The 22707-nt window shown below is 41.2% G+C and overlaps 1 protein-coding gene across 1 annotated transcript in view; it reads left to right on the forward strand.

Moving 5' to 3' along the window:
* The first annotated feature begins 4893 nt into the window (after positions 1-4893).
* Positions 4894-22707, forward strand: part of LOC139453341 (1-phosphatidylinositol 4,5-bisphosphate phosphodiesterase epsilon-1-like) — a 369664-nt gene continuing 351850 nt past the window's right edge. Inside the window, exon 1 of the mRNA XM_071235012.1 lies at positions 4894-5131. Within this exon, the coding sequence (XP_071091113.1) occupies positions 5033-5131 (99 nt within the window). The 5' untranslated portion in view covers positions 4894-5032. The remainder of the gene's footprint in view (positions 5132-22707) is intronic.

The following is a 22707-nucleotide window of genomic DNA, read 5'->3' on the forward strand; positions in this document are numbered from 1 at the left end:
ATGTGTATATATGTGTAAATATATCCCTTCATGTGTATATATGTGTAAAAATATCCCTTCATGTGTATATATGTGTAAATATATCCCTTCATGTGTATATATGTGTAAAAATATCCCTTCATGTGTATATATGTGTAAATATATCCCTTCATGTGTATATATGTGTAAAAATATCCCTTCATGTGTATATATGTGTAAATATATCCCTTCATGTGTATATATGTGTAAAAATATCCCTTCATGTGTATATATGTGTAAATATATCCCTTCATGTGTATATATGTGTAAATATATCCCTTCATGTGTATGCATGTGTAAATATATCCCTTCATGTGTATATATGTGTAAATATATCCCTTCATGTGTCTATATGTGTAAATATATCCCTTCATGTATATGCATGTGTAAATATATCCCTTCATGTGTATATATGTGTAAATATATCCCTTCATGTGTATATATGTGTAAATATATCCCTTCATGTGTATGCATGTGTAAATATATCCCTTCATGTGTATGTATGTGTAAATATATCCCTTCATGTGTCTATATGTGTAAATATATCCCTTCATGTATATGCATGTGTAAATATATCCCTTCATGTATATGTACGTGTAAATATATCCCTTCATGTGTCTATATGTGTAAATATATCCCTTCATGTGTTAATATGTGTAAATATATCCCTTCATGTGTCTATATGTGTAAATATATCCCTTCATGTGTTAATATGTGTAAATATATCCCTTCATGTGTCTATATGTGTAAATATATCCCTTCATGTGTCTATATGTGTAAAAATATCCCTTCATGTGTTAATATGTGTAAGTATATCCCTTCATGTGTTAATATGTGTAAAAATATCCCTTCATGTGTATATATGTGTAAATATATCCCTTCATGTGTATATATGTGTAAAAATATCCCTTCATGTGTATATATGTGTAAATATATCCCTTCATGTGTATATATGTGTAAAAATATCCCTTCATGTGTATATATGTGTAAATATATCCCTTCATGTGTATATATGTGTAAAAATATCCCTTCATGTGTATATATGTGTAAATATATCCCTTCATGTGTATATATGTGTAAAAATATCCCTTCATGTGTATATATGTGTAAATATATCCCTTCATGTGTATATATGTGTAAAAATATCCCTTCATGTGTATATATGTGTAAATATATCCCTTCATGTGTATATATGTGTAAAAATATCCCTTCATGTGTATATATGTGTAAATATATCCCTTCATGTGTATATATGTGTAAAAATATCCCTTCATGTGTATATATGTGTAAATATATCCCTTCATGTGTATATATGTGTAAATATATCCCTTCATGTGTATGCATGTGTAAATATATCCCTTCATGTGTATATATGTGTAAATATATCCCTTCATGTGTCTATATGTGTAAATATATCCCTTCATGTATATGCATGTGTAAATATATCCCTTCATGTATATGTACGTGTAAATATATCCCTTCATGTGTCTATATGTGTAAATATATCCCTTCATGTGTTAATATGTGTAAATATATCCCTTCATGTGTCTATATGTGTAAATATATCCCTTCATGTGTTAATATGTGTAAATATATCCCTTCATGTGTCTATATGTGTAAATATATCCCTTCATGTGTCTATATGTGTAAAAATATCCCTTCATGTGTTAATATGTGTAAGTATATCCCTTCATGTGTTAATATGTGTAAAAATATCCCTTCATGTGTATATATGTGTAAATATATCCCTTCATGTGTATATATGTGTAAAAATATCCCTTCATGTGTATATATGTGTAAATATATCCCTTCATGTGTATATATGTGTAAAAATATCCCTTCATGTGTATATATGTGTAAATATATCCCTTCATGTGTATATATGTGTAAAAATATCCCTTCATGTGTATATATGTGTAAATATATCCCTTCATGTGTATATATGTGTAAAAATATCCCTTCATGTGTATATATGTGTAAATATATCCCTTCATGTGTATATATGTGTAAATATATCCCTTCATGTGTATGCATGTGTAAATATATCCCTTCATGTGTATATATGTGTAAATATATCCCTTCATGTGTATATATGTGTAAATATATCCCTTCATGTGTATATATGTGTAAAAATATCCCTTCATGTGTATGCATGTGTAAATATATCCCTTCATTAGTATGCATGTGTAAATATATCCCTTCATGTGTTTATATCTGTAAATATATCCCTTCATGTGTATGTATGTGTAAATAAATCCCTTCATGTGTATGCATATGTAAATATATCCCTTCATGTGTGTGTATGTGTAAATATACCCCTTCACGTGTTTATATATGTGTAAATATATCCCTTCATGTGTATGCATGTGTAAATATATCCCTTCATGTGTATGTATGTGTAAATATATCCCTTCATGTGTATGCATGTGTAAATATATCCCTTCATGTGTATGCATGTGTAAATAAATCCCTTCATGTGTTTATATCTGTAAATATATCCCTTTATGTGTCTAGGTATGGTTAACATATACCATAGGTGTGAAGGTATGGCAGTTATGTCCCAGTTATATCCCTTCATGTGTCTAGGTATGGTTAACATATACCATAGGTGTGAAGGTATGGCAGTTATGTCGCAGTTTTATGCCTTCATGTGTCTAGGTATGGTTAACATATACCATAGGTGTGAAGGTATGGCAGTTATGTCCCAGTTATACCCCTTCATGTGTCTAGGTATGGTTAACATATACCATAGGTGTGAAGGTATGGCAGTTATGTCCCAGTTATATCCCTTCATGTGTCTAGGTATGGTTAACATATACCATAGGTGTGAAGGTATGGCAGTTATGTCCCAGTTATATCCCTTCATGTGTCTAGGTATGGTTAACATATACCATAGGTGTGAAGGTATGGCAGTTATGTCGCAGTTTTATGCCTTCATGTGTCTAGGTATGGTTAACATATACCATAGATGTGAAGGTATGGCAGTTATGTTGCAGTTATACCCCTTCATGTGTCTAGGTATGGTTAACATATACCATAGATGTGAAGGTATGGCAGTTATGTCCCAGTTATATCCCTTCATGTGTCTAGGTATGGTTAACATATACCATAGGTGTGAAGGTATGGCAGTTATGTCCCAGTTATATCCCTTCATGTGTCTAGGTATGGTTAACATATACCATAGGTGTGAAGGTATGGCAGTTATGTCGCAGTTTTATGCCTTCATGTGTCTAGGTATGGTTAACATATACCATAGATGTGAAGGTATGACAGTTATGCCGCAGTTATACCCCTTAATGTGTCTAGGTATGGTTAACATATACCATAGATGTGAAGGTATGGCAGTTATGTTGCAGTTATACCCCTTCATGTGTCTAGGTATGGTTAACATATACCATAGATGTGAAGGTATGGCAGTTATGTCCCAGTTATACCCCTTCATGTGTCTAGGTATGGTTAACATATACCATAGATGTGAAGGTATGACAGTTATGTCGCAGTTATACCCCTTCATGTGTGTAGGTATGGTTAACATATACCATAGGGGTGAAGGTATGGCAGGTTTGTCCCACCTGGTATTTAGACTCATACATAACTCCTTCCTGCGTGAATGTATTTTATGTGTGCTTATTCTGTGTTGTAGATGATGTCATTCAGATAAGATTGGGGTGCTGCAATGAGCACGTCGCCCGTCGGACAGGGCAGGCCCCCTGCACCCAGTCTACGTTATGACTTCCTCGCTGTCCCGGAGTATGCTCCTGTTCCTCATCTGGTCAGCAGCCCAACCAGCCTCTCTGTTCCGGGGCAGTTTTTTGGAGGTACCGGAAGTGGAATACCCCGACGTGCTAGCAGCACTGCATCGTCTATATTTGACCTGTCTTCAGAGTGTGAGCAACTGGAAAAGGCGCTCAAGGAGAATGATACTTACGGTGTCAAAAAAATCCTCCAAGTGCATCACAGCAAATTCCCCGTCAACTTACACGGCAGTATTTTAGACAAGTCCAGCTGCGACTCTCGCAGTAGGCGCACCAGTCACGTGAGTCAAGATGTGGAAATTCTACTCCGCAAAAGTCAAACCTTAATTGATCATCTTGACCGCCGGGAAAGTTTCAACACCGACGTCAGTGACGTCCCGACAGTGTTCCGTAACTGCTTGCACATCGCCATTCAGAACAACTCCATCGACGCACTCAAAGTCCTGCTAAAGTATGGGGTGGACTCTAACGAGCCCGGACACAACTTGCTGAGCGCCAGTCGCAGACCAAGCAGTGCGATCGAAGCTGGCAACAATAACACTCGCCAAGAGGCCAGGCTCGTCGTGGGAAGTACCAGCATTGATGACAGTCGTGATTGTGTCTTTGTGCCTGTGCATGCAAACCTGAGTCCACATCGTCAACACTGCCCAGGGCAGATCAGCCAAAATACCACAACAGTGTCGGTGGCCGTGGATTCAGTCAGCAGCGCGAGCCACGTGCCGCGAGGTTTGCAACATGACCGACTCCCTGAAATCATCGAGTCTACTACTGAGGGAGAGTTCGATTTTGCGAGAATTTATAGCGCAGAAGAATTGTACAGCTTACCACCTCTGTACATAGCGGTAATAGAGGGGAAGCCTCATGCTCTCCATCTCCTGTTGAGGTACGGAGCTCTACCCAATGTTCAAGACAGGTATGGATGTACTCCTCTTCATGTGGCCTGCTGTTCGGAGTTCTTTAACTGGGACTGTGCCTATTACCTTATAAAATACGGAGGTAAAATAAGAATTAAAAACCACTTGGGTATCTGTCCCCTCAGCTTGTGGCCTGAACTGCTCAACGAGCAACTATCGCTGGTAAAAAACGCCTTGTCGTTGAAGCCCACCCCCCGCAGCCATGGTAGACGGTTGACGGACTCGGTGGGCCATGCAAGTCAGCGGTCAGAGAGTATCTCGCGCTTCTTTAAGAGATTAGGAACCGATAGCAGATCTAAACCCAGGGAGAAAAGAGTTACCAAAGATGCCCATTCCGATGGAGATATGAGAGAGAGGGCCTCTTCTGGAGGCTCTTTCAAAAGTGTACGAAGTAGGCACCAGGCTTCGTGTGTAGCAGACGACAACGACAGCGATACATCAGTGGTGAGTACACACACAATCCATTCGTAGCTTAACATTGACAGCATGTGGGTTTTGCCAATATATATACATATTCATCATGTGTATATACTCAACTGCTATTACTGTCTCAGACAACTGTACTTTCCGAGTAACCAATGCAATTAACAACAAACACAGGGATTAGCGCTTACACGACCAATATTTTGCAACGCATACCTCGGGGATGTGTTGACAGTTAATACGTTTGTTTATTCATTTAATCCATGTTATTTAGTGCCATGTGGTGTTAACCCAAACTGGATGTGCCCAATTGCCCCATATTCCAATTCTCGCCATTGATTACGTTAGGGGCTATCAGATCAGCGCCAGTTCATCAGCACGTTTACACGCAAAGCTGGTACCGATGGCCGATGAATACCTTGCCTTGTGTAGCGGCTGTAGTTGTTGATATTATATGAAGGCAACTGGAAAAGTGGTTATAGTTCTATTACTGGCTGCTGTGCTCCATTGATCTAAACGGGCATTTCTGATGCTAATTTACTGTCGTGTGTATGTCATGTACATAGCGGATATTTCTGTAATCATATAGGAGGATAATTGTGTTAAAACGTATGTGAAACCTTTCACCTTGTAGCTCACCTTATCCGGAGACTTTGCTAATCCTACTTCATATTCCAAAGGTTAATTATTATACAGTTTTTCTTTTTTTAAATTTCTACATTTCTGAAATTAAACTTACATGTGAGTATACATTGTAACAGAATTTGTTATAAACCAATCAGACAAATGGTCTAGCAATGTGATCAATGAATATATATTTACTTCAACAGTCGGGTTTTTTTTGGTATGCTTACTTCCACGTCAACTGTTTTAGCAAACGCGAAAAAAATCAAATAAGACATATTTAGATGTGTGGCTTAATTTTTGAAACCATCATTAGATATTAGTAATGTTAATTATCACAGCTTTCGAGTTAAGGTTAAAGGAGGTATACATACGCTGATCATTGTGCTAACAAGCACGTATACATAATCCATCCCTGATGAGGATGCTGTTATACTAATTTGCTTGTGCTGCAATTACCTCCGATCGATGCTATACGAAAGCTATAGTTAAGGCTTGCTGTAGAGAGTGTCCTCACATCCGACACCGCGGTTATGTCACAGTCATTAGCATCCTCTGGTAGTCATTCTGCAGGTACTGCCAATACCATGACGTGGCAGTTGAAGTTCGTTGCGAATGGGTGATGAATAACCCCAATCCTTTATAATAGACCTCGTTTACGGATGAAGACAATCTGTTACTAATCCCCATTTTATACAATTGCACCCACTGGATACCAACCCCATGGACATATAATTTAGGGAATGACATATTGCTACTGTGTGTCAGGCAGATTAACAACTGCCTAATTCAGATTCATTTGTGTGGAGAGGGTTGATGTGGTAATCGTCCCCCTGACTCCCATATTGATTCCGCTGTTTGGAATACATCCCCAGTACCATGCTTATTCTAGAAGGATTGGTTGGTTACAATGTTTGGCCTACATGAGTGTGTGTCAAAACGGCGACGCGGAAAATATCATTAAGTCACTGACTGTCATGGATGACATAGACAAGTACTTGTTCACTTGGATCATTTTAAAATATATATAATATAGATTTCCTTGTTACGTGATACAGTTATTATAGCATATGTAATCACGAAAACGTACAAAACCTGAAAATAAATTTGCATTGTATAGAGATGTTTATATTTACCACACGATTGGCCTTAGTGCTACAGGACAATATTAGATATTGGAAACGTGTTAGTTGACTGTCATCCATTTGATGTTTGTCGTTTGACAACAGTGGCGTTTCATTAATGAAAATGTTGCTTCTAGGAGGACTTTTCAATAACCATTTTGTATATTCTGTATATGTCAGCTTTTCCGACTGAGTAATCACATGCCATTGTGACAAAGGTTGTCAAGGTCGATCCGGGAAATCGCTATGTTCTGACCGAGACATCTTAAGGGCGTCTGGATGCACTGCTGACAGAGCGTGTTGTGAATAGTTTCATGTAAAACATGACGTGTCGATAATTAGAACTGAACCTGGCCCAATGGCACCAGCAAACAATCTTACAATGGGAGAGAGCGTCTCATCTCAGATGCTATGTGTATTCAGAGAACCAATCCTATTACCTTTGAAATACCATCAAATCCTCGCCAGACCTATCAAGATCTGCCACAGCCCTGTGAGCACATGGCTCGCAAGGTCAACACCACAAATAACGACTATCATGAAATTCAAATCAAGCTGTGGACCCATGTGTAGCGTGCTGAGTGACGTATCCTTATTTGACGTGATCGTTGCACCCACACGTACCCTTATTTGACGTGATCGTTGCACCCACACGTACCCTTAAGTGACGTGATCGTTGCACCCCCACGTATCCTTAATTGACGTGATCGTTGCACCCACACGTATCCTTATTTGACGTGACCGTTGCACCCACACGTATCCTTATTTGACGTGACCGTTTCACCCACGATAATCCTTTTTTGACGTGATCGTTGCACCCACACGTACCCTTATTTGACGTGACCGTTGCACCCACATGTATCCTTATTTGACGTGATCGTTGCACCCACACGTACCCTTATTTGACGTGATCGTTGCACCCACACGTATCCTTATATGACGTGATCGTTGCACCCACACGTACCCTTATTTGACGTGATCGTTGCACCCACACGTACACTTATTTGACGTGATCGTTGCACCCACACGTACCCATGTTTGACGTGACCGTTGCACCCACACGTACCCTTATTTGACGTGATCGTTGCACCCACACGTACCCTTATTTGACGTGATCGTTGCACCCACACGTATCCTTATTTGACGTGTCCGTTGCACCCACACGTATCCTTATTTGACGTGATCGTTGCACCCACACGTATCCTTATATGACGTGATCGTTGCACCCACACGTATCCTTATTTGACGTGATCGTTGCACCCACACGTACCCTTATTTGACGTGATCGTTGCACCCACACGTATCCTTATTTGACGTGATCGTTGCACCCACACGTATCCTTATTTGACGTGACCGTTGCACCCACACGTACCCTTATTTGACGTGACCGTTGCACCCACACGTACCCTTATTTGACGTGACCGTTGCACCCACACGTACCCATGTTTGACGTGATCGTTGCACCCACGTGTATACTTATTTGCAGTGATCGTGCACCCAAAAAAACAAAAACGGCCTCAATTGATAATCTTGAAACACTTCAAGAATCTGGTCTGAAGCGACCACGATCTCACAGGTGTGTGGCAATGTAGCTAAGCAACACTTCTCCGTCCAATATGCGCATGTCGCCAGAATGATTGGGCTCATCTGGCTTCGTCTTTCCACCAATTATCCTCAGGCAAGTTTAACGATTATTACAGTGAACCGAAAACAGAGGCTCTGTTCCAAATTGTTTGTCAACGTACCAGAGTCTCCTTGCATGCAAAGATAACAGTATCCCGTAGCCAGTGCACAAGTGACAGTCAAATGAATTACTTGTGGCCAATGTGACATCGAGACATGGGATGCAGTGAATGAGTTAGTATAGTTTTACGCCGCTTTTAGCAATATTCCAACAATATCACGGCGAGGGACACCAGAAATGGGCTTCACACATTGTACCAATGTCGGGAATCGAACCCGGGTCTTCGGCGTGACGAGCGAACGCTTTAACCACTAGGCTACCCGGCCGCCCCGACATGGGATGCAGGGGACAAGGGACTATCAGTACATTATTAGTTGTCGACCTGTTTCGAGGGGTATATGGTGTGAAGCACCTTGTGTGCTAGTTGATTTTAACCCTGTAGCCTAGGTACATCACTCCTTATACCCAGAGGGACCGGTTGAGAACAAAGGTATCTTACCAGCATTAATTTCTCTCGTTTCTCGTTGGGGTAGCCTAGTGGTTAAAGCGTTCGCTCGTCACGCCGAAGACCCGGGTTCGATTCCCGACATGGGTACAATGTGTGGAGCCCATTTCTGTGTCCCCCGCCGTGATATTGCTAGAATATTGCTAAAGGCGGAGTAAAACCATACTCACTCACCCCCGTTTCTTTTAAAATGTCTTCATCACCATGGCTTGGCAGACGTTGTAAACACATCCAATGTTATCGGCCCTGCATGTTTATCGGATACGCCCCGTTAAGTTAGCTGTACTGAATTTGATTGTGTTCATGTTCGAGATAATACAATCATATCCCTCGAAGAACTTTCCCAGCGGTGAATATGAAATTGCGATTTATCTGGTAGAAGAGTGCAGTGGGAAAAAATGTCTATTCAGTAGCCATTCAGAAATGCAAGGTAAGATAGGGCGCCCCATGTTTCAATTAAACATCCACATGTTGTCATTATCTATCGATGGAACCTTCTCTGTCTCATGCCTCAGCAGTTGATACTGGCATCAGGCCAAATGAAATAACTGTCTCGTTTATCATCGTATTTTTAAATGTATTTTCGCGTCATATTTTCGTTTATTAAGGTTCCCTGTCCTAGAGGTTTATATGGTACTTTAAACTTATCTCCCACGTGAAGTTGACACGTAGACTGTTTCAAAACATCTTTAAACCACTCAGTCTCTGATATGTGTTATCTCTGGAACTCTTTTCTGCTCACAGTGTCTTGATCCTCGAATTCAGCAACAGCAACAAACTTCAGCAGATAAACCATGCAGAAACGCACCGTATCAAACAGATAGAAAACAATTATAACCTCAGTCTCGCGTAATAGTACCAACGTGTGTATCGCGTCTTGAATTAAGACCACCACACATTCGTGATTTTATAATAAGTTCTGTTTGTATATAATATCGACCTGAAAACAAGCAAATGTGTTTTCGTGTCTTCTTGCTATCATGCTCTGCAAATAGGGCAGTTCGCCACTGATCTTGATTATCCAATACATCACGTTCTTTTTCATAACATGAAGTAGCATGCATCTGCTGGCTCACAACAGCATTGGTCTGTAACTGCAACAACCGGCTCTATCTGATGCAAGTTGTTCTTTTACTGACGTCCCTAGCGACATATTATAAATGACAGTTAATACCTGTGTTCTATGTGTGTGCGTGTCTGGTTAACTACGATCGACGCTGCCCAATCTGGAACGTCTTCCGCATCCACATCGCGGAGAGGGGCATCATCAACCGTGTAAACTTCTGGGCAATAAAGCCTGCTCCTCTTAATACCAGCTCTTATGTCATGATAAACTTTCAGCGACGTTGTTGATGATGAGAGATGTTTGATTTATAGCAGTAACTACAAAGTTTACTTAGGATGACAAAAACGTCTTTCATGGAATTTTATTACAGAGAGGTATAAATAACTTCAAGGTTCCGGGGACAGAGCCTACTTATGTAATGGATGTACACAAGGCATTGGGGGTAGTCTAACGGTAACGCCTGGTGTCATGGCTATTTGATAGTCTTTCATAAACACATGCTCACGATAAGTCGGAATCGTACAATCGACTCTGCTTTTAGCATACATCTCTTGTGGTTATGGAAGGGGTTTTGTGGCTTTAATTAACAGCGTCGCTCGTCACGCTGAAGTCCAGGGTTCGATCCCCGGCATTGGTACAATGCTTGAAACCCATTCCTGGTTTCTCTGCTATTACTTCAATGTGTGAGTATGGTGCTACGCCACTTCCTGCAATGTCACGACGGGGTCAATAAAATCGGCTTCACTAATTGTACATTCTGGGGAATCGAACACGGACCTTCGGCGTAACGAGCGAACGCTTTATCCATTAGGCTACCCAACCGCCCCGATATCGCTGGAATATTGTTCAACTCAGTTCACCCACCCCTAAAAGCATTGTGTATTCGTGAGTGAATGTGTTTAACGTGCTGTGGGCAATATTCCAAGCATATCACCGTAGCCTCTAGATAAATCGAGCCTGAGACAGACAAACCAGTGGTTGATATTGTGAACAACTCCATCGGGGTACGGTGACTTCAATCAACCAAGTAGCCTTGCCTGACCACCCGATCATGACAGTTAATATGTATAGTGCTGGGGACCTGTACTGGGTCGGGTCACCAGGTAGCACACGTATTCACAGAACACATGGATAGCATGCTGTTTGATCGTTGCGTCGAATACCCATACGGGTATAATTAGATTCAAGGTGAGGTGAAATGGGGTTTAACGTCGCGGCCAAGATTATTGCACTTATATAGCGACATGCATGTACGTGTGTGTGTTTGTGTGGCTGCTTGTGCTAGTCCGGACTGATGCCGATTTATAGTGCTAGCTCACTGAGATACTATGCCGCAGTTGAACAGTCCTTGTTTTAGCCCCTTAATGCCGAGCGCCAGACAACAAGGGTAACAACAAGTACCATCTTTTAACGTCTTTTGGTATGACGCGGTCGGGGATCGAACCGGGACCTTCCGCTCTCCGGGCGGACGCTCTACCACTGGACCACGGAGGCGGTAATTAGACACAATATATATAGTGCTGGGGGCCTTTAACAGGCCTGGTCACCATGGAGCAACGTATTTAAGAACACACAGATAGCATGGGGTTCGATTCCCCATACGGGTATGACTTATGAAACCAATGCCTGGTGTCCCCGCCGTGATATGGTAAAATGAGTAAAACCCCACTAACTCACTGTAACGAAGTCAAAGGAACATGTGACTACTACGAAAGAACGACACTGGCTTTTGTCCATAATTATATATAGATACGTATCTGGTGAGCTAAATACAAGTAGCAATGCAAAAACTCACCGAAACTTAGACAGAGCACTTCAATGGCCAATAAACGTAATCATATCCAAATGCTTTTAATTCTTGGCTATAAACAGAAAACTGATAGATTAATACCGAATACTCTCAGATCTCGCATTAAAGCTTTACAAAACGTCTCCCTGCTCGCTCAACTAAATGAGAAATGCAAGCTTTCAGTGGAGTGAGGTTAGACGTCCTCCATGACCTTGAGAGAACGACACGATGCAATAACGACGGCGGTGAATCAATCGCCTAAGCAGACCGCGCATGACCAATTTGTTGTCCTCCAAAAAGCGGTTAAAAAGTAATTTACATGTTTTCTGTAATTGCTTTAAGGTAAAGGGATTCATATTTTTAGCATTACGGCACTGCATCACGCTCTTCACAAAGTCAATTTGAATGGCATATATGAGAGCTCGTCCTGAGCTGAAGATCGTTGCCGATATCTAGTTTGTTTTTTGCTTTGATTTAGTGTCTATATAAACAGGAAACAAGAGAGATTTTCTGATCTTATTTACATGGAATTGTGACTTTATGTTATTTAAATCACGGCACTTTATAACCAAACTTGGTTTCACGCGTCTCAAGCTTAATGCGAGTTATATATGTGATGTACTCAGTGCTATAGTGTCATAATAAACTCGCGACGACGTCAATACATGTCACATGATCGCATATAAGCGTATAAACAGTATTGACATTCATGCCTTTTTCAGGAGGTTCCATTTTAGAATTTCAATGAAAGCTGTCGAACTACTTCAGGCCCTGGGGCGGTGGAGTAACCTAGTGGTTAAAACGTTCGCTCGTCACGCCGAAAACCCGGGTTCGATTTCCCACATGGGTACGATGTGTGAAGCCCATTTCTGGTGTCCCCCGCCCTGATATTGCTGGAATATTGCTTAAAGCCGCGTAAAACCATACTCACTCACTCACTTTCTCACATCAGGCCCTGGTTAATCCAGTTCCACTTTTTGGCTAAAAATAACAAAAGGGACATAGTTCAAATTTTATTAGAGACTTTCATCTGGAAATCAGTGTCTCCTTAAATGGCACAGATTGTGCGATTATGGAAACTCGAAAAGTTTAACAACCGAAATTCGGTGTCGGCATATTGGATCACAAGCATATTCAACATGAAATCATTCTCCAAGATTCAATGATAGTAATCTGACTGTTAACCTTCTAGCGCCTCACAGGGAGCTTGGACTGTATACTCCCCAGGGAGATGAGAATGAAACGACACTGATCCATTGACGAGGTAATAATAATGTAAGGCCATGGACATTCACGCGAGCGGAATGCCGCATTATTGATATATTTATTTTTAGTATTATTATCATTATTACTATCATCATCTTATTTTTATTGCTCATGTATTATATCTACATTCAATTATAAAACCTGTCTGAACTCATTTGCTACCATAGCTTTGTTTTGAGCCCTTGACATGACGTTAAAACTAACCGTCCAATCAAATCACTCATTTGGACGAGAGAAATTCCGTGCTATTGTGCGTCACCTCCGGAACGAATGATGAATGGGTCCAGGGTGATATGTTACGCATCATGATAGACTAGAGATATATCAAACTGTTATCAAGAATAGCGACAGTGTGTGATGTGAGTCACCGTGTATCACTACGTGTTGTTAAGTACTGGTGTGAAGGGTAACTTGCAGTCATATTAATCTACAATGGTTTTAGATAGTTCTGTAGCGAATTAAAATCATGCAAATACGTTCATATATCTTCTTTAAGTGGCATTTAGAAGTTGGTATAATGAACAAGGAGATAATTCTATGGATATACAACTTCTTTATTACAATGAATGCGAGATTGGTGTAGATACTAACACCGACATCAAGCATATTCATAGAACTATCTTGTACGATCATACATGTCCAGGGATTTTCAAAATGTAATTTGATGTGGAAAATGTACAACCGTTGGCTTTCGTATCATTTTGTTATTTCTTCCGATTTAATTTCATACTCAACTGTTGATTGTTGTAGTCCCGGAGATGTTTAGTGTACACGGAAGAATGGGCACTCACAAGAACTCCCGCTAGTTTCCAAATATCGGTTGGAGTTCGAAGCCCTCGTTCTCCCTAAATGTTTCTAGGTTTGTCAGCACCATGCCCAGAGTGCTTAACGTCTACGATCTGCATCTTGGATTTCCTTACACACCAGTCTAACACGAAATGATTCAATGAAATATTGTTCACAATGGCGTAAAACGCACTCACTTTATCCATATCGCGTTGCTGGTGTCTCGTCGTCAAGTCCTAACTCTCCATTACTACTATTCCAGTACTAGTTGCCCAGTACGAGTAGTCAAATTCCAGTAGCCCAGTACCAGTCGCCTAGTACTTGAGTCCACTACAAGTAGTCCAGTGCCAGTAGTCCGGTACCAGTCGCCTAGTACTTGAGTCCACTACAAGTAGTCCAGTGCCAGTAGTCCGGTACCAGTCGCCTAGTACTTGAGTCCACTACAAGTAGTCCAGTGCCTGTAGTCCGGTACCAGTCGCCTAGTACTTGAGTCCACTACCAGTAGTCCAGTGCCAGTAGTCCGGTACCAGTCGCCTAATACTTGAGTCCACTACAAGTAGTCCAGTGCCAGTAGTCCGGTACCGGTCGCCTAGTACTTGAGTTCACTACAAGTAGTCCAGTGCCTGTAGTCCGGTACCAGTCGCCCAGTACTTGAGTCCACTACCAGTAGTCCAGTGCCAGAAGTCCGGTACCAGTCGCCTAGTACTTGAGTCCACTACCAGTAGTCCAGTGCCAGTAGTCCGGTACCAGTCGCCCAGTACTTGAGTCCACTACAAGTAGTCCAGTGTCCAGTGCCAGTAGTCAGGTACCAGTCGCCAAGTACTTGAGTCCACTACAAGTAGTCCAGTGCCAGTAGTCCGGTACCAGTCGCCTAGTACTTGAGTCCACTACAAGTAGTCCAGTGCCAGTAGTCCGGTTCCTGTCGCCTAGTACTTGAGTCCACTACAAGTAGTCCAGTGCCAGTAGTCCGGTACCAGTCGCCTAGTACTTGAGTCCACTACAAGTAGTCCAGTGCCAGTAGTCCAGTACCAGTCGCCTAGTACTTGAGTCCACTACAAGTAGTCCAGTGCCAGAAGTCCGGTACCAGTCGCCTAGTACTTGAGTCCACTACAAGTAGTCCAGTGTCCAGTGCCAGTAGTCAGGTACCAGTCGCCAAGTACTTGAGTCCACTACAAGTAGTCCAGTGCCAGTAGTCCGGTACCAGTCGCCTAGTACTTGAGTCCACTACAAGTAGTCCAGTGCCAGTAGTCCGGTACCAGTCGCCTAGTACTTGAGTCCACTACAAGTAGTCCAGTGCCAGTAGTCCGGTACCAGTCGCCTAGTACTTGAGTCCACTACAAGTAGTCCAGTGCCTGTAGTCCGGTACCAGTCGCCTAGTACTTGAGTCCACTACCAGTAGTCCAGTGCCAGTAGTCCGGTACCAGTCGCCTAATACTTGAGTCCACTACAAGTAGTCCAGTGCCAGTAGTCCGGTACCAGTCGCCTAGTACTTGAGTTCACTACAAGTAGTCCAGTGCCTGTAGTCCAGTACCAGTCGCCCAGTACTTGAGTCCACTACCAGTAGTCCAGTGCCAGTAGTCCGGTACCAGTCGCCCAGTACTTGAGTCCACTACAAGTAGTCCAGTGTCCAGTGCCAGTAGTCAGGTACCTGTCGCCTAGTACTTGAGTCCACTACAAGTAGTCCAGTGCCAGTAGTCCGGTACCAGTCGCCTAGTACTTGAGTCCACTACAAGTAGTCCAGTGCCAGTAGTCCGGTACCAGTCGCCTAGTACTTGAGTCCACTACAAGTAGTCCAGTGTCCAGTGCCAGTAGTCAGGTACCAGTCGCCAAGTACTTGAGTCCACTACAAGTAGTCCAGTGCCAGTAGTCCGGTACCAGTCGCCTAGTACTTGAGTCCACTACAAGTAGTCCAGTGCCAGAAGTCCGGTACCAGTCGCCTAGTACTTGAGTCCACTACGAGTAGTCCAGTGCCAGTAGTGCGGTACCAGTCGCCTAGTACTTGAGTCCACTACAAATAGTCCAGTGCCAGTAGTCCAGTACCAGTCGCCTAGTACTTGAGTCCACTACAAGTAGTCCGGTGCCAGTCGCCCAGTAAGAGGCGTCCAGAACTAATAGTCCCACCCCGTGGGGATTACGCAGGATGTCCAGCCTCACTCCGCTGAAAGTTTGAATTGCCCATCTAGTTGAGCAATCCAGAAGCAGTTTTATAATACTTTTATACGATATCTGAGAGTCTGACACACATATATGCTTGTCGTAAATGGCGACCAAATAGATCGGGTGGTCATGCTGGGTGACTTGGCTGAGAGCGCATCCCCCTTCTCCGACGGCGTGGATCGTTGCTCGCATTATCGGTTGCGGCGTTAAACATCAAACAAACAAAATAAAAATACCTAGTCGTCCCGTACCAATCATCCAGTCGTTCTCTACTCCCCATCTATTACTAGTCGTCCTCTATATACTCAGTGTGTTATGAGACCCCTATAAGGTATGGGTCTTTCATCTTTTGGATCCTGGCATCCATCCAACTTTGGTAAAACTCCTTTTAGGAAAACAAAAAATAAATTGGACTGGGATACTTTATACATAATAGATGCCTCTTAAAGTTCAGAAAATGTTCATAAAACAATGCTGACAAACTAAAATAGGTGTTCGCAAAAGGCCTCACCGGTGACACCATCACAAACACACGCAAAGCAAAGGTAAGTTTATACCTGAACACATTCAATGTCATGCTACGTGATAACATTTAAAAAATACTGAGAAATGTTATCTTTTCCATTAGTTTTTATGCAAAGTAAACCTCGTTTTTACAAACATGTGACTATTCATTCAGAATGTGGCCACGAATAAAGGCGAGTTTCTTTAATTATCAAATCGAATTTTCAACACGAATCGATGAAAGTTTAAACCGAATTGCACAAAACTATGGGGCTGTGGCCCATCAGTATTTCAAAAATATGGATTTGAATTTATTACTTAGATTTCAGGATACACAAGCCTATGGTTATATGTATTATCCAAAATCATTCTTTTTTCATTTTGTAAACAGTCTTGAGTGTAATATGACAAGTGATGTTTTTTATCGTGACGACATGGTAACCGATTATATTTAGTGAATTGCCATGACTGCTTTTGCTCACTCTTTTTGCGAACACCTGGTGTCATCACTGATTTTCAGTGGTCCATTTATATAATTTCCACAGCTGTATGCCCTATATGCCAAATAGAATCTGTAATATCTAGGCTGGTTATTTTCTTGCATTGACAATTTATATTCAACATCACCTCGGTGGCACGAGTCAAAAAGTATCTTCCTTTCCCTACATCATATATTTTTGTGTGACACCAACTGGCTTGTGTTATCAAATGTGCCATCAGTTATAATATATCCTTTGCGGATAACATCATACTTACTCAATATGAAAGCAAATCATTGGCTCCAAGAGATAAGTATGTGTAACTTAATGACGTCATTGACGCCATGTGCTGATAGAGACATGCCCGCTTCCAGGGCTGTACAGTGTAAATGACTGTGTTTCTAACCATGCATACCACAGTGAGATGTCCAAGCTGTCGGTGACAATGTACAAGAACAGAGAAGTCTTCATGTCTGGTAAACACTGCCCGAATCTCATTTATTATGCTACAACCTGAGAGGCAAGTTAAAAGGAAGGAAGCATGATAGCCGTGATGTTCACAATCGATAATACCAAATGTTCATCATCCAATTTACATTACATAATTTTACGAAAAAAGAAAAACAACTTATCTCTGGAAATGATAACGATTACCAATACCAGTCATGTATGATTTTGTGATGGTACTAAGTAATATTATGACATGTCATTTTAAACATACTATTTCTCTGGAAATAATAACAAGTTGTTGCCATTAACAATCGTTGATATACTCGTAAATATTAATCATAATCGCCAATGCTTGACTTTCAATTAAAATAGAACATGACCTTTGATCGCAGGAACTATGACAGTTCTGAAATGGTTAAACAATTCTTCACAAATCGCATATTCATGCCATTCGGATTTTTTAATTCAGCTAATGTATGAAATAAACACTTTTGACATTTTCGATATTCGTGTTTGCAGCATTTAGTAATCAGATAAATAAATGACAGCTTCTGTGTGACCACTTTGTTAAAACTACGGCAAAGTCGTAGATGTAGGCTGCAGGTAGAATCATCAAGGGTAAAGCTGATTGTGACGACCAGATAGTCGACTGAATGATGCAGAATTCCACTGAATGGAATATTTCTGATAAGACTTAACGACCCATTGGGTTAGTTGGTATATCGATTACAATTCAAACTGAGTGTTCTGATATATGATATAAACGGCTGATATAGTTCAAACTCGCTGCTGAATGACAGCGAAATAATACAAATAATGTGACAGAGCAATACATCGACAACAGGTGGCCAGACATAGTCACAGACATTGAGTGTGATCAATTGCTCTGTCAGTTCATTGATTTCGGTATGAATTTTCACAAAAAACATTAAGACTGCTCTCAAACGAAATAAACGTACTGTCGTGACATGAGGGTCAGAATTTATTTTTTTACTCGCGCGGCTGGGTTGATGTCGGGAATTAATGAGAAATAATGTTGATGTGGGTTGATGTCGGGAATTAAATATATACCCATACATAATATATATATATATATATATATATAGAGAGAGAGAGAGAGAGAGAGAGAGATAGAGAGGAGAGAGGGAGAGAGAGAGAGAGGGGGAGAGAGAGGGAGAGAGAGAGAGAGAGGGGGGGGGGGGGGGGTAGGCTTGGTGCTTAGAAATAAACATTGTACTTGGCAAGCAATAACATTTATTCGTAATACAAAAACACCTACTTTTTATGCCAAGATATGCAATCGTGTCATTTTGCGTCGTGTGTGGTGACCGAGGAATAAACTATCAATTAATTACGTCTCTCCTGAGAATAATTATTCATGTGTATTTTGTGTATCAATATCTAGTGTAGACCCCTGTCAAAGTAAGCCTACTCACTTAACATTTTAAGATGGCTGCATGATCACTGGGTATGCATCTATTTATCAATATTTTCGCACCTGGCTTACCGTCCCTAGAGGGCACGGGTGGCCCAGTGGTCTAAAGCGCCAATTCACTGTGCAGAGTTGCGTCCCTTGTTCATCTATGACCGTGGTTCGAATCTCGGTTCTCCCCGATTATGTTTCTAGGTATGTTAGCACCATACCCCTGCTTTCACCAGTGTGGTAAACATCTGAGACCTGCCTCACTTTGGACTTTTCCACCACATCAAGCATACACTCCGTGATATAACTGGAATACTGTTAGAAGCGACGTTAACCCCAAACCAACACTCAAAGTACCTAGATTTCAGATATTATTATATGTTTATCTGTGAAATAAAGTATTTATTATATATAAATGACCCGTGAAGATCAAGAAGAGAATAGATCTTCAGCAACCCATGCTTGCCGTAAAAGGCGACTATACTTGTCGTATGAGGCGACTAATGGGATCAGGTGGTCAGGCTTGCTGACTTGGTTGATGAATATCATCGTATCCCAATTGCGTAGATTGATGCTCATGATGTCAATCACTGGATTTTCTGGTCCAGACTCGATTATTTACAGACGGCCGTCATATAGCAGGAATATTGCTGAGTGCGGCGTTAAACAACAAACAAACAAACAAATTATCTATAAAACTATAATTGATATGTCACTCATGGGAAATAACACTTTATCCTGGAAGTACATTTAGTGTGCTTCATTGACAATGTTTTTCATAGCAAGATCGCGGAGATCAGTAAGAATATGCATAATAAAAAGAACACTTGTCCTACCTTGTCAAATGTCCTGACGTTATGTTATGGCTTGTTAAAGATGACAACTTAGCTCGTGATTGCACCTCTCATAAACATATCAATATTGTCAGGTCACTCGTTAAGATAAACACGTTATTGGACAGGAAATGTCGAACATCCTCTATTTATAAAATATGACAGCGTAGAATAATTTTGTTTAACTCGTAAACAAGCTGATTCCGGAGAAGAACTTTCGATGTTGTTAGATATGCGGTATTAATGAATATTTAATGTTCTGAAACTTCTTCATTTGGAACCGACGGAGTAAGCCAGGGGTTTCAAAACTTAAAATTGTCCTCGCATCAAATACTATGTGAGTGAGTATGGTTTTACGCCGCTTCTAACAATGTTCCAGCGAAATTGCATTTACAAATCCAATACTCATTAACACCCGAAAACCCAAAATAGTTATCGACAATGTAAATACTAGACGTAATAGATAATTTTCCGAAGCAGTACGCGTACTCAAATATGACGTCAATCTAGAATTTTATGACGTCATGCATGTATTCTCCAATGACCTGAATGTGTCTCAGGTCAGTGGGATACTAAGACTAAGATCTAGTCTCTGAGATTGATAAATGATAGTCATATAATATAACAAAACGGATCCAAGAGACTTTCTTCAATATCTAGTCTTGCCAAATATTATAGACCTGCATAGGCTGTATTGGATATATTTGTTTCTGGCTCTGTATAACAGTCTATGGGATGCTGTAGAAATCAAATAAAGTCTTTTTCTGAATAATTCTTTTTTGAAACGCAATATAAACGGATGCGATCCCCACCTTGAGATAGCGTTTGCCTTGTAGTGTTTTTTAAAATTCGAATATAACCCTGAAAGATTTACGCGTTTTAAATCCGTCTTTTTCAACCAATCAGAATATGGAACACATTTTCTTTCGTTTTTACAACGTAGTTTATACGAATCTTGCATGCACTCGCACAAGTTCAGTGTGTAGAGAATGTTTTCGTGCTGCGCACCGCAAATTTATGTTACAACTTTTAGAGTCAGGAAATCCCTGTTCGAATATGTATCCGACGACCATTGCTCTCTAACAATCAGTTCATCCCGAAATTGGTTTCCTCGTGAACGGTACCGTCCGGATTTTCATGAGTTTTATTGTATGCTGATGTAACTAGTAACTTCATCACATGTAGGGATGTGCGATATAACTGCTACACCGGTATATTGCAATACGGCCGCCAGCAATACACGTAACGCAATACAACCTTTGTGTATAGATTTTGTCGGTATAATCACAGAAGTGAGTGAGTATGGTTTTACGCCGCTTTTAGCAATATTCCAGCAATATTTCGACGGGGGACACCAGAAATAGGCTTCACACATTTTACCCATGTCGGGAATCGAACCCGGGTCTTCGGCGTGACGAGCGAACGCTTTAACCACTAGGCTAACCGACCGCCCCTTATAATCACAGATGAATGAATATATGATTTTATAAATTATATCTAATATTTCCGGGCACTGAATGGACTGGGTTCCTATCTAAACCATGTAAACAGAACACGCTTCACGCTGTTTACATTATCATACCATATTGATGACGGGGGGCACGGGTGGCCTAGTCGCCTAAGGCGCCGCGATTAGCTATGCAGAGTTGTGTCCCTTGTGGGTTCGAATCCCGGTTCTCCCCAATTATGTTTCTAGTTTTGTCAACACCATACCCGTGGTCCTGGGTTTCACCGAAGAGGTAAACTGCATCACTTCGGCCTTTCCTCCCACATTAAGCTGACACGCCGTGATATAACTGGAATACTGTTAAAAGCGGCGTTAAACCCAACTCACTCACTCACTCACTCATATTGATGACGTAATAGGTAGTCTCGTTTATCCATGCTACGTATACCCATCTCGCAGTGTGAAGTGTGGATTATTGAACTGGAGAAGTACCATTTGAACAGTAAACAAATATATAACGTAGGCCCCAACACGTAAATTACAATATGTATCACAATACAGTTATCCGTATATATTGCGATGTGTTGCAATGCGATTAATATGTCAACACGCTAATTCTAAAATCATGTGTGTTATGTCACGGATGATAATAGTGAGTGAGTGAGTGAGTGAGTGAGTGAGTTTGGGTTTAACGCCGCTTTTAACATTATTTCAGTTATATCACAGCGTGTCAGCTTAATGTGGGAGGAAAGCCCGAAGTGATGCAGGTCTCAGACGTTTACCACTTCAGTGAAACCCACGAGCACGGGTATGGTGCTGACAGGCCTAGAAACATAATTGGGGCGATCGGGATTCGACCCCACAATCATAGGTTTCTGGCGTGCCCAAGGGACACAACTCTGCACAGCGAATCGCGGCGCCTTAGACGACTGGGCCACCCATGCCCCCCGGATGATAATAATAATAGTAATGACATTAATAATGATAATACCTCGGTCTTACCTCGATCAATTATATTTACCAGTTATAATGGGAGGGCGTAGTTTGATTAATGTGGAGGCTCTTCATGAAAGAATTGTATTTTGCACTTTTGCATACATTTATTTGTCTGGTGATTCTCTTGTGAAGCATCTCAAGACTCATAATGAAAACAATGCATTCCACAGTTTTCTTAAACGAGCCAAGAATTGGGGACGCAATCTCAATGTCAATGTTGATTTTGTTGATGGTTCTGTACTGCTGGACGGTACAGAAATGAGTGTCAGCCGAGCGAGTTTACCGATTATGTACTCATTCACTGCAGAGTGAACACAGGCACATTTGGGACAAAGTCACTTGCCTAAAGGGACACGACATGTAGTATGTGTTAGTGTGGGGCAGGCCCGAAGCCCTGAAACATCTCAGAGAAGTAAAGCTTGCCGGGCACGTTCACCCATCCACCTACTCTCCGTGATCACCGC

This window comes from Haliotis cracherodii, unplaced genomic scaffold, assembly GCF_022045235.1.
Source record: "Haliotis cracherodii isolate W230 unplaced genomic scaffold, xgHalCrac1.p SCAF_9, whole genome shotgun sequence".
Taxonomy (NCBI): domain Eukaryota; kingdom Metazoa; phylum Mollusca; class Gastropoda; order Lepetellida; family Haliotidae; genus Haliotis; species Haliotis cracherodii.